At 36.3% G+C, this 14,211-nt stretch overlaps 1 protein-coding gene across 2 annotated transcripts in view; it reads left to right on the top strand.

Annotated features, from left to right (window-relative positions):
• Positions 1-14,211, top strand: part of RASA2 (RAS p21 protein activator 2) — a 123,019-nt gene that overhangs the window by 38,473 nt on the left and 70,335 nt on the right. For both annotated transcript variants that reach the window (XM_060638821.3, XM_060638820.3), the window contains exon 4: positions 3,700-3,794. In XM_060638821.3, the coding sequence (XP_060494804.1) occupies positions 3,700-3,794 (95 nt within the window). The remainder of the gene's footprint in view (positions 1-3,699; positions 3,795-14,211) is intronic.

The following is a 14,211-nucleotide window of genomic DNA, read 5'->3' as shown; positions in this document are numbered from 1 at the left end:
TAATTTGGGTTGAGCTCAACTGGTGGTTATTCCATTGGTCTCAACTGGGATCACTAATGTGCACTTATCCAGAAGATTGACTGGACTAAATGGCCTGACTCATATGTCTGGTGGCTGGTGCTGGCTGTTATCTGGGCCTTCCTTTCCATATGGTTTTGGGGTTTTAAGAGGGTAAGCCCTACTGCACAGGTGTTTAGTAAGATTCTACTTGCATCACATTTGCTGATGTCCCATTGGGCAAAAGCAAGTGACATGGCCAAACCAGAGTCTGTGCTGGAGAAGACCACACGATGGCATAGACCAAGGAAGAATGATTTTTGGGGACCATTAATATACCAGTCTACCATGGAGAACAAAATGTACCCTAAACTCTATACACTAGGGCATTAAAGTTTTGTGATTGAATCGCTGTTGTTGACTGTGTGCCAGAATTTGTTCAGTGTTCTGATCCATTTTCATCCTGTATAGACAGTCACAGTTGTCACTACTTATATCTGCTCTTTTCATCCATTTCTACTAGCGTCCATGTAGGAGCAGGGCTATCAAGATTTGCCAGTTGGTGATCTGTATGAGGATGAAATTTCTAAGAATATGTTGTATCTAAAAATGGCGCCCAAATATAACACAGTTTTTACAGATGGCAAGAAAATGCTGTTTAGAAGTGGTGCTGGAAAGCTGAGAATACTTTTTTTTTTTTATTTTGAGACCAACAAAGATAGTTTCTGTGCCCACAGTTCCTTCATTTCTTTTTGTGTTTCCTCTCCTTGTTTTATTTTAAGGAACTAATACAGCATCTGGGGTGTGTGTGTGTGTGTGTGTGTGTGTGTGTGTGTGTGTGTGTTGGGTCTGAGCTTTTTCTGTCTATGAGTTTGTCAGGACAGTGGGGAAATGAAATAGTACCTTTAAATAATTTGTTGAGTAGTTTGTTCCTGGGAGATTTTTTGTTTGTTTTTTTGAGGTTGGTGATTTCATGGCTACTAAAGTGATGAGTTAACTTTGCTCAAAATGGTGAACACTAACCTAAGATAATATTTGGGACCATTAGAGGCACAGAATTTTTACAACTAATCAGAGAAGGGCTTCTCTCTCAGAAGACCAGAATCATTCAACTCTTTCATGGCAGTGAGTGCCAGGGATGCACAAGATATGCAGTAGAAGGAAGAAGGTACTTGCTTCTGGGAATTTTTACCTGTGAACTAAGAGAATTCTCATTTGGGAAGACACATGTGATAAAGATGGATACTCAGTGATCTGAGTAGAGTTCCTACTCTCTAGTTTTTAGAAGCATTACTGATTAAATAGATTTTGGTTAGTGGAGTCTGGAAATCATATCACCATTTAAAGCACAGTGGTATTGTGATTATTTGTTGAATGAGTAAATGAATCAGTTAATCCAGTAAACTTCAAAATAAACTTTTTCAAAAACCTTATTTTCAAGTTGGGGGCTTGCTTTGGTGATACTTGTAAATATGAAAATATATACACACATGTATATTTGTGTACATATGCATAAATTATGTATAAAAATCCTAGAAACTGTCTTATCAGGCCTTAACCAGGAATCTCTCAGCGAGTTACTGGATGGTGAGTAAACTCTCTTAAAATTACATGCCAGATAATATCTGCATTTTTCTGGAAAGAGAACATAAATGGTGCATAGATACCAAGATTCTTAAAGGGGGAAATGAGTTGTTTTCAAAATGTAAGAACTTCAGATACAGGATATATAGGTCTATTTCTGTGTGTGTGTGTGTGTGTGTGTGTGTGTGTGTGTGTATCAAACTGTTATACATTGCCTTAATGTTCATATCTGGAGTAGATTCATTGGTAAATGGAGCCACTCGATAGACTTTTGATAATCATAATCATTTGTGACATGCACTACTTAATACTTTGTCATAATTCTGTATCTTAAGCCATTCTTGGTATAATATTGATTTGCCAGGAATTTGCTGTAATCCATAGGTGAAACATATCAAGAGATTTGTGTAATTTCTCTCTTAACCTAAACTTCTTCAACAGTGTAAAGAATATTTGAGTGCCTAAATTCTGTACTTGTCTTTTAATCAATATATCCAGTAGTGGAAGAATTTGTTTTCCCATCATTTTGTGTCTTAAATTTAACCAAAAAAAAACACTGAAATATATTATTTTCCTGGTGCGATTTCCTCAAGATTTGAATGAATTATACATTCCATATATTCACAAGAAGATTTTGGCCTTTACATTAGACTTCATCCTATTTATTTATTTATTTATTTATTTATTCATTCATTCATTCATTCATTCATCCATCATCTAACTATTGTATGTATGTATGTATGTATGTTTATTTATTTTGAGAGAGAGAGAGAAAACGTGAGCAGGGGAGGAGAGGCAGAGAGAGAGGAGGGAGAAAATCCCACTATTAGTGCAGAGCCTGATGCGGGACTTGAGCTCATGAACCGTGAGATCATGACCTGAGTCAAAGTCAAGCGCTTAACTGACTGAGCCACCACGCACCCCTGCAGTGGTTTTTAGTATATTCACAGATTTGTGCAACCATCACCACTACCTAATTCCAAATTTTTAAAGAAAGTTTTTTTGTGTTTTTTTTTTTCTTGTCATACCTTTCCTTACCACTTGATACAGAACAATTTATAAATCCTGATAGAAAACTTTTTACTGTTTCCTAAAAGTTTTCAAATGTGGAACTAAAAGACCAAGATAGATCAGAAGAGAAAGGGCACGAAGTGTAATTAGGACACTTAAAGTGAAATTCTTGCCTGATGAAAGAAAGTGAACTTTGACTTTAGTATATATTCTTTGTTGAAACTTTTGTGTAGAGTCTTGGAATAAATTGTCAGTCATATGCAAAACTGGGTCTGCTTCTTAAAACTTGAATTGAGGAAGGAAATGCTTTGTACCAACATGGCAAATACTTCATTATAATAAGAACATTTCTGTTTCTTTCTCTCATACAACTTTGTTCATTGTACCGTATCTTTCTCTAAGAGGTAGAAACTCTTTAGGGAACTGCCCTGATTATTATTATTATTTATCATTGTTATTTTTTGGTATGCATTGAAGCAACATAAGCAGTGTTTATAATGTTTTGATAAAAGCAGATTTTAAAGAAAATTATTGTCTTAATCTGTAATTTTCAAGTCAGTTTTTAAAATTGTTAGTGATATATGGTATTTATCTTTTTCTCTTAATTGGAACTTGTGAACTCTTATTAAATGCAAATATGTCTGTCTAGATAGAACATATGGTTTATTCATAGTGTTAAAAGTTTGGGAGGATTAGTTTACACTGTCAATGTACATTGCTTTTTACATGGAATGAACTTCGGGTAAAACTGTGAATCTATTGAGTAAGTACTAAAAAATTCATTTGCATGTAAATACAACTGAATTTTTGTCTAATCCCCTGATTCAAAATGACCCAGAAAAGGGTCTGCCAAGGGGCAGGGGGAACTGAGGCACTTTTTCATTCTTTAGGATATAGAAAACAACTTGACCAAAAATCTGTAATAGAATTTTAGAACCATTAAAGCAAAAGTTTAATGAGAGAAAAAAAAGTGGATTTTTTAATATCAGTAGGTACAAATTATTTTAAAATATTTTCTAAAAGTATTACATGTAATAGTGCTAATGATTTTTTTTAGCAGTGCTAATGATTATACAAAATATGTTTCTCTTACATTGTTTCCTATAGGAAAAGTAGCCATCAAAAAAGAAGACTTATGTAACCACAGTGGCAAAGAAACTTGGTTTTTACTACAGCCTGTTGACTCCAATTCAGAGGTTCAGGTAAATACTAAGGCTTAAGTGGTATAAGAGATTGTCAGCATGCAGAAAGTGTGTGGAAAACAAACTATTCTAGTTTATACAGACAGCGCTATTACACATTATTTTAAATTCTGGGACCAAATATTATAGACCTTTAGGTAATATATAGCTGGAAAGAAATGCCTTGCCTTGAATTCAAGAATAATGTGTGTGTGTGTGTGTGTGTGTGTGTGTGTGTGAGAGAGAGAGAGAGAGAGAGAGAGAGAGAGAGAGTGAGTGTTTGGGGAAGTTATGTTAGGGGGACATTTTTTCCTGTTTTAGTTCTTTTGTTCGAGTCGCAATGGCAAATTATTAATTTTTTTGGTTGGGAAATTTTTTTTAAGAGAAAAGCTACGTTAATTCTAACTTTGAAGAGAATCCCAGAAGTCTGTGATTTTATCTGTTTTGACCAGGATGTTGTTTATTCTCTTAATAAACTAGTATTGGGAAAATATTCATTCAAACCATGCCTGAGCCCACCTTGCAGAGCCTTTCATTCCCACACCTGCCCTTCCTGTTGTTCACCCTTCTTTTTATTTGGAAGGGTATTATTACCTTTTTAAAGCTCTTCTTTCCTCTTGCCAGAGTAAGAGTTCTTACAGATTCTATATGTGAGTAAAAATACATGTTCAGCCAAGTAGCTTAACTTTCTATTTCTTTCTGAAAAGTCTGAGTTTCTCTTAGAAATTGTTATTTCTATCTGAAGGGAATCCTTTTTTTGTAACTCTGTTTATATATAAAATATGGTAAGGATTGTGAAACCATTTCCCGAGGACATACTGTAAGCAGGATTCTTCCTCTCTAAAAGAAGTTATAATTTGCCGCTGTGACTCAAACAGAAGTTTAAGACAAGAAAAAGCGCTTTACGTGCACCCACAGATATTTGCAAATAAAGTGCGTGTGTCTCTATTTCCTCATAACCTCTCAAGCATTCTCTTTGATTAAATTCTCAAAAACTTAAGTATTTGTATATAAAACCCCTTCTTAAGTACAAAATATAATTGAAACTTTTCCTATTTTATTCACTCTACCTCATTTTAATGTTCTTTTCATTCATATTTGGCAGTAACTGTTAGATTCCAATTAGCCACTATTGTATACCACACAGGTGGAAGACAGTGTGACAAAATGGAAAGGCTTTTGCACAAGAAGTCAGAAAATTTAGATCCTAATTTTCATATGTGGTTGCTTTACTGACCTTGAATTTTATTTCTATAAAATCGAAATAAAAGTTGCCATGTTGATGCCTATGGTTGTGAGAATTCAGTGAAATATTTTTAACAGTGTTTTGAAAACTGTTAATTGCTACACAAATATAAAATACCTGTTTACCATCAGTCACTCAGGTGGCCATTTTCATAATATACCTTTACCAAAAGGCAGATATGAAAGTCTTAAAGTTTTTAATTTAAAACTATTAAAGGTTTTCCTTTTTAATAGTTTTAACAAAAAGTGAGACAAGAAAAGGCTTTGATAATTTGGTATAAAATGAAATTTGAGTTTTATATTAAAGATGTAATTTATTAAAATTCATTCTTATGGCCAGTATAAGTTTGGTAAAAGATCTAAGTCCCCCAACTCTCAAAAAGTAGAAATCTCTCTGGAATATGTAATTCTTGGAGATGGCATTAGAGATTAGTATTAGATAACAGGATTTAATTCAGTTGAGTGTGTAAAACTCATCTCTGAATCATAAAATCCTGGAAATAGCATTTCATTGTTAGAGATAATGTCAACATTTTTTATTTGTTATGAATGATTTTCATGACCATGAGTTATTAACCTTTACAAGTTTTTTGCTTAAATGATAATTAGTAAGGTCTCTTTAAAATACACTTTAGGGGCGCCTGGGTGGCTCGGTCGGTTGAGTGTCCAACTTCAGCTCAGGTCGTGATCTCATGGTACATGAGTTAGAGCCCTGCATCAGGCACTATGCTGACAGCTCAGAGCCTGGACCCTTCTTCAGATTCTGTGTCTCCCTCTCTCTCTGCCCCTCCCCTTCTCATGCTCAGTATCTCTCAAAAATGAATAAACATTTTTAAAAAATTTTAAACACACTTTAGATTTTTTTTTTTTTTTTTGACATTTATTTATTTTTGAGAGACGGAGGGAGACAGAGCATGAGCCGCGGAGGGGCAGAGAGAGAGGAGACATAGAATCTGAGGCAGGCTGCAGGCTCTGAGCAGGCTCTCAGCACAGAGCCTGATGCGGGGCTCGAACCCACAAACTGTAAGATCATGACCTGAGCCGAAGTCAGACGCTCAACCAACTGAGCCACCTAGGCGCCCCAAAATTTTAAACGCATTTTAGAAAGAAGAGTACATTAGTGGCTGGGAGGATGTAGAACACCTTTCAGGTTAATATGGTACTATTGGAAATACTGTTGTTTGGCCCCAAAACTGATACAGGAATACTAAATTAACTTTGTGAGCCTAGAAAAGAAGAGTAGCCTACGTTTCATACAAATCCTACTTTGTTAATAGATTTGTTCACTTGCATACATTTTATTGAATTTTACAAAATACCATGGAAATAAGAGCAGTTGATGGAGCCATCCCGAGAAGGAATGGGTTCAGTAGGGATTCCGCCTAGTAGTTACTGTTAGTGATTAAATGGTGTATCCCAAGCACAGTACCAAGTACTTAATATACATTTTCTCATTTAATCTTCAGAAAAGCATTATGAGATGTAGGTAGCCTTAATAACTCCATTGTACAAATATAGAAAATGGATTCATAGAGGTTAAATGACATCTCCAAAGTCATAGAACTATTAGGTGATGGAACCATGGTTCCAATAGAGATCTTGTCTGATTCTAAAAAAGCTTTCTTGCTTTCCACTATTCGTACTGTTGGGCATGAAAAGGCTTCAGCAGGTTATTAGGAGAGAACATCTGAGTATAAGGAACAGAAGCCTACTCAGAGTAGCTTAAAGAAAAAGGGAGGGGCATTTGAAAGTTCCTAGGGAACTTCTTAGAGTATAATTACAGGAACTTTGGTATGGCCAGTGAGAGCTGGAAGTTGTCAGGCATTTACTTAAGAGGAGCTGCCTTTTAAGTGGAGATCAGGTTCTTACAATAATAATCTAGATACAGTTTACATAGTCAAAATTATTTTTGAAAAGATTTTAACTTCTCATAAAGTGCACTAAAATATTGGGTAGTTTGTTTTTGGTTGACTACTACATAAAATAGTTGGCTTGCATTCGGGACCATGGTGAATGAAAAATATGTATTGTATCTTTTTTTAACGTTTAGTTATTTTGAGAGAGTGTATGAACGTGAGTGGGGGAGGGGTAGAGAGAGGGTGGGAGAGAGAGGATCCCAAGCAGGCTCTGTTTTGTCAGTGTAGAGCCCATCGTGGACTCAGTCCCATGAACGGCTGAGCCAAAATCAAGAGTTGGACACTTAACTGACCAAACCACCCAGGCACCCCTATATTGTATCTTTAAACTGTGGACTTTCACTCAGTGCAGCAGTAGATACTGCAAGGGGCACTTGGGAACTGAATCCACTGATTCATATTTTCTTATTCATATGCTCACTATGCTCGTTGAGTATAAGTGCTCACTGTTTAGTGTTTTTTCCTTCCCTCTTATTTTGTAAAATGAATAGTTAATATTTCCTATCTTGTACTCTCATTTTAATACTATTCACTTTGCAAAATGAAAGGAACAAAACCCACTATTTAATGATGAGATTCCCTTGTATTCATTTGTATATCTGATGAGATTACATGTTTCTCACTTCTGCTTCTCTCTAATCTCTTCCTGACAGCTAAAAAAATGCCCACATCAGCCTGAGTTTACGTGACCCTACAACCCCTCACCTTCTAAGATCTGATTTAGTTCTCTGCCACAATTTAGAGAATTTGGCCCAACTTGGGTCATATGTCCACTGCATTCTAATTGGTATGATAGGGGCAAAGTTACTGTAAAGCAGTCTATTTTGGGACTTTGGGTAGGCATCACCCCTAAGAAAGGGTTTGGGTGGAAGAAATTATTGGCATCTCTCCCTCAGAGGGGAAGATGTTTGTTTCCCAGCTCTACCACTAATTGGCATTTGTACCCAAAACAGTTGCTAACCTGTTGTTGTCTGAGAATCTTCATCTGTGAAATGAGAACTTCATTGTATAGGATTCCCTTCAGTTCTGAAGTTGTAGGGAAGTAATATGCAGAAATGTAATTTAGCCTTCAAATGAAAAGATCCCAGTAGTAGTAAGATGGGTTTTATATCAAAACAGTTGAAAATTACAAAGAATACTAACCTCTTACTTTGGATTGTTTCCCGGATGCTTTATTATTGCCATTAAAAATGAAAATTATTTTCAGGGTGCCTGGGTGGCTCATTCGGTTGAATGTCTGACTTCGGCTCAGGTAATGATCTTGGAGTCTGTGCTGACAGCTCAGAGCCTGGAGCCTGCTTCAGATTCTCTGTCTCCCTCTCTCTGCCCCTCACCCGCTCACGTTCTGTCTGTCTCAAAAATGAATAAATGTTAAAAAAAAAATTTTTAATGAGAATTATTTTCAGTTTTCAGACATTTGAGATATTATTAATATTTCATGAATGTATTTTTTCCTTTTTTTTTTCTGTTTCTTTTTTGTTTTTGTTTTGCAGTTTCTCCCTCCATTTGAACCATTCTCTTCCTAACCCTCTCTTATCTGCCTTCATACCCCACAATGGGCCAGAGGGAGAACACAAAAGACTCTCCATAATGTTATCCATGACGTTGTATCAATAAGTCTGGTGGACATTTTTCAGTCCCCCTCTTACATGATCTTCCAGCAGCTTTGATACAGTGGACCACTCTTCGTTTTTGAAGCATTCTCTTCCTCAGTTTCTGGTTGTGGTTATCATCCTACTAAACTTAATGTTCTTTCTCCTACTCTTTTCCACATAAGTAAAGTTAATATGGATTCTGTGGGTGCCTCTTTCTATAAATCCTCTTTTTGGCTTCAGTGATCAGCAGCCATGCTCTTAGCTATATAGTCCTAGAATTCACAACAAACTTGAAGTATTTTTCCTTTCTTTAGTTCTTAGGTGCTGTGATAAAGAGTATGCCTTTACATAAGACTGATTAAACCATATCTGTTATCTGGAGAAGTTGGTACTCTCATTAATTAAGGGTGTTTGTCTCATACAACTTGTACAAGCAGTAAATCCAGATGCGCTGTCAATCATGTCTTTTTGATGTAATGACTTAGTTAATAAGTCTTTACCAACAAGCTTATCTTGAATTTCTGGATCATGCCATAAGCTATTGATTGTTTTATGGTTTTTTTTTTAATATGGCCTCTGCCCTACACTTTAAACAAGTATTACAAATAATAAATGCGATGATCATACCTAATAGTACATACATCTGGGGTTTTTTACATGCTTGATTAAAAGACAGTGAACATAAAGGTATAATTCATTGTTACAGGTTAATTTTGTAAAAACTTCATTTGTAAAATTGTAAATGTGAAATAACAGGGGCCATTCTAGATTGTAATAAATACTTCTTTTTAAAAAAAATTTTTTTTTAATGTTTATTTATTTATTTATTTATTTATTTTAAAAAGAGAGAGACAGAGCATGAACAGGGGAGGGGCAGAGGGAGAGGGAGACGCAGAATCTGAAACAGGCTCCAGGCTCTGAGCTGTCAGCACAGAGCCCGATGCGGGGCTCGAGCTAACGGACCGTGAGATCATGACCTGAGCCGAAGTCGGACGCTTAACGGACCAAGCCACCCAGGTGCCCCAATAAATACTTCTTTAAGGAGAAGAACAAATCTACCCATAAATAAGAGAGATTAAGTAAAACCTTTATTTTGTTTTTCATCTGACAGCTAATTGTGTCCAAAATGATTTACTATATATGAAAATATCTGTCAGATAACAAGAAGTTGGGATTTTCCCTCCCCCCCATATAAAGAAAACTTACCACCAGTTAAAATATACTGAGTTCTTTTATGTGGAATGGTTGTTATAATGTAGTATTTTGTGATAAAAACTAAAAAAAAAAATCTAGACTAAAGAAGTTTTTAAGTATGTGCATTGGGTTTTGCCCAAATACTTGTAATTCACCTGAGTTTCTGAACCTGTATGCAGAAATTCTCATGATATCTTCTATAAAAATACAGATTTTTGTGTGAAATTTTGTAAAAGTAATTGAAATAAAGTTAGCTATATTTAATATAAAATATTCAACTTTCATATAATCCTAGGGTAATATAAGTTCCTAAATATGCTTCCTAGTACAAATTAACGTGATATAATTGCATATATCAACTTAACGTAATCATTGCTACAAGATATATATAGAATAGCTCCCAAGAATTTGGTTTACTTTATTTTTTTTTTAATTTTTAATGTTTATTTTTGAGAGAGAGAGAGAAGCAGAGCATGAGCTGGGGAGGTACAGAGAGAGAGGGAGACAGAGAATCTGAAGCAGGCTCCAGGCTCAGAGCTGTCAGCGCAAAGCCCGATGCAGGGCTTTAACTCACGAACTGGGAGATCATGACCTAGCCAAAATCAGACATTTAACTGGCTGAGCCACCTAAGCACCCCTTATTTGGTTTACTTTAAATAAAACATAGAAAATACCTTGCCAGTTATCTAATCTTCCCAATATTTTCTGACATATATGAAAAGTATACTATTATGTCATTGAACCTCCCTTAGGAGATTGGGTAATAAGAAAGCAGTAATGGACCAAATCACATTGCATATTTATCATCAAAAATAGTTTCTTATCAGAGTCTTGTAGTTGGTTCATTGTGGCTAATGTCTCTGTTTTCTCTAGTTGCTTTTAGGATTTTCTTTTGATCTGCTTTTAGCAGTTTTACTATGCTCTGCCTTCATATGGTTTTATGTTTATCCTATGGGTGTTCATAGGGGCTCTTAGATCTCTGCCTTGATGTCTTTCTTTAGTTTTGGAAAATTCCAGGCAATTATTTCTTTATCTTTTTTTTCTCTCCTTCCCTATTTTATCTGTCTCCTCTTCTGGGACTCCAATTACATGAATAATAGGCCATTTTCCTATGTTTTCCTGTGTCTCTTATGTTTTCCCCCTCTCTGTGCTTCACTGTGGATATTTTCCATTGACTAATTTATCTCCCATCTTACCAGTTCTCGTTTCAGCTGTGGTTAATTTGCTGTTGAATACATCATTGTGGTTATTTTATTGCCTAATTCTAAATTTTTCATTTGATACACTTTATAGTTTTCAGTGTTTTGTTGGCTTTTTCATTTTGTTGTCTACCTTAGTAAATATTTTAAGCAGCTATTTAAAAAAATTTTTTTTTAACATTTATTTATTATTGAGAGATGGAGAAAGACAGACCGTTTGCAGGGGAGGGGCAGAGAGAGGGAGACACAGAATCTGAAGCAGGCTCCAGGCTCTGAGCTGTCAGCACAGAGCCCAACACGGGGCACGAACTCACAAACCGAGAGATCATGACCTGAGCTGAAGCCGGATGCTCAACCGACTGAGCCACCCAGGTGCCCCGTTAAGCAGTTCTTTTGACCTCTGTCAGTTAACTCCAACATTTGCACCTCCTATAAATTGACTGCTTTTTGTTGGTTTTTATTTTCATTTTTGTTTTTGGTGTATGTCTTCTGGCATGCTTCATAAGTTTTGATGGAATGCTGGACATTGAAAAATATGAAATAGTTTATATATAACTTGAAGCTGTGGATGATGATGTTTTTTTTCCTTCAGAGAAGATTTAGTTTTTTTTTATAAAGTTTTTTTTAATTATTTTTTTTTAACGTTTATTTATTTTTGAGACAAAGAGAGACAGAGCATGGACAGGGGAGGGGCAGAGAGAGAGGGAGACACAGAATCTGAAACAGGCTCCAGGCTCTGAGCTGTCAACACAGAGCTCGACGCGGGGCTCAAACTCATGGGCCGTGAGATCATGACCTGAGCCGAAGTCGGATGCTTAACCGACCAAGCCACCCAGGCGCCCTGAAGATTTAGTTTTTTACTTTTGGCATATCTAGAGGTTAGGGGTTTGGCTGATTCTAGGCTAGGTTTTGGTCTTTGTTTTTGTTTTGTTTTGTTTTGTTTTGTTTTTAACATTTGTTCATTTATTTTGGGAAAGAGAGAATGAGTGTGCATGCATACACAAGCTGGGGAGGGGCAGAGAGAATCCTAAGCAGGCTCTTTGCTATCAGCACAAAATCTGACATGGGGCTTGATCTCACTAACTGTGAGATCGTGCCCTGAGCCGAAATCAAGAGTCAGACTCGTAACCGACTGAGCCACCCAGGCACCCCAGTTTTGGTCTTTGTAAAGGCTGGTCAGTGTTGTTCACTCTTACTCTTTAGGCATAGTCCTTCGAGGTTCCAACAGAAAGCCTGTGTATTTGCCAGTGGCACTCTACCTTGTTGGGCCTTGGGCTCCAGTTTTTATATGCCCAGCACCATGAGACTGTAGACTGCCTTGTTTAAGTTCTTCAGCCTCTCAAGCCACTGCTGCAGTTAGGGAGTCCCATTCAACAAGCTTCTTCAGATGCCCCACCAGCAACTTCTACTAATATATTATTGGCCAAAATTGTATCATATGGCTGTCCTTAGCCACTATCACCTGGCTTCAGAGGAGACTAGGAAATGTTTTGCTGAACCCAAAACTACCCTCTCCAAAAACAAAACAAAACAAAACAAAAAATACCTAACTTGTTTTGCTATAATCCAAATCTATAAAATGATGACAGATGTAAATAAAACCAAACTTTTGTAGGAATGTATTAAGGAATACTAAATATTTTCTCTAAGATGTTCATAGATTTGGGTTTCTAATACTGAAAAGTAGTTTCAAGTAATTTTTTAAAACTTTATTTTTCCTAAAAAACAGGACTCTTTGGTAATAGAAATTTTTTAAATCTAGATGAGCAAAAAAATCTGAAATCCTACCACCCAAAGATAACTTCTGTCAGTGTTTTAGTAGATGACTTGTAGTAAATTCATATAGTAATATATATAGTATGTTTCATTTTTCCAAATTAACATTATACAACCTATTTTCTAACTTGTTTCTTTTGCTAAGTATCATGTACATACTTTCATGTTAAAGTATACAATGAGGTAGTGTTTCATAGTTTAGAAATGATAATTTCCTTGATTTAACTTATAATGCTTTTTTTTAAGTTTATTTCTTTATTTTGAGAGAGAGAAGAAGAGAGGGAGAATCCCAAGCAGGCTCCCTGTTATCTGTGCAGAGCCGTACACAAGGCTTGACCCTGAGACAGAGAGACAGAGAGAGAGAGAGAGAGAGAGAGAATATCCCAAGTAGGCTCCCTGCTATCAGCACAGAGCTCGACCCCAAACCACAAGATCATGACCTGAGCCAAAATCAAGAGTCAGATGTCCAGCCAACTGAGCCACCCTGATGCCCCTAATTCATAATGCTTTTTAATTTTAGTGTTCCACCCTGACAGTATATGTCTTGTGGTTACCTATTCTGTCCCCAGTCTTTTCTTGACCAGGTTAAATACACAATTATGTTATTGCTGACTAATACCAAAGGAATGGTCTCTTCAACAGCCAGTAGGAATAATGAACGTATTAGGTAGGCTCTGACTGAATGATAATGATTCCTAGTAGAATCCCATTAAATATATACATTTTTTATTTCTAGGCTTTACTTGATGCAGTGCTATGATTTTTAGTTGTGAATGGAACTATTGTACTTTTTTTTCCTACTCTTATTTTAATAGTTTCAGTTGTTTTAGAACTAGGGTAGATCCTAGATATTTCCTGAGAGACTGTTGGGAGTGCCTTGTTAGCATACAGTTTCTACCATTAAATGCATACATGTTAAAATAGTAAAATTGCTTTGAGCTGCAAATGTTGATGCAGTTGGCTAGGCTCACTTAGTAAGTGACACATGTATGCTGGCCTGACAGCAAAGATGATTCAAAATTCGAGTTGAGTAATACTAAAAATGACTACAGGGGCGCCTGGGTGGCTCAGTCGGTTAAGCGTCCGACTTCGGCTCAGGTCATGATCTCGCGGTCTGTGAGTTCGAGCCCCGCGTCGGGCTCTGGGCTGACAGCTCAGAGCCTGGAGCCTGTTTCAGATTCTGTGTCTCCCTCTCTCTCTGACCCTCCCCCATTCATGCTCTGTCTCTCCCTGTCTCAAAAATAAAATAAACATTAAAAAAATTAAAAAAAAAAATGACTACAATATCATGAACCTCTTCTGGGTCATTGTCTAGTAGTAGGGGTTGTGAATATTAAAGTAGAATTAATGACCAATTTTATAAATTTTATGTGAATTTATCGATAGTTGTGCCTGAATTTTTAGTGGAAAATTGGCTTAGTTTAATTCCAGTTCCACCTAACTTCCAATTTTACTACTGCTGATGCTTTTGTTTCTTTAGAACTTAGCTTTCTCATGCAGACTTTTGTGTTGA

The sequence above is a fragment of the Panthera onca genome, chromosome C2, assembly GCF_046562875.1.
Source record: "Panthera onca isolate mPanOnc1 chromosome C2, mPanOnc1 haplotype 2, whole genome shotgun sequence".
Taxonomy (NCBI): domain Eukaryota; kingdom Metazoa; phylum Chordata; class Mammalia; order Carnivora; family Felidae; genus Panthera; species Panthera onca.
This window is presented reverse-complemented; position numbering and strand designations above follow the sequence as displayed.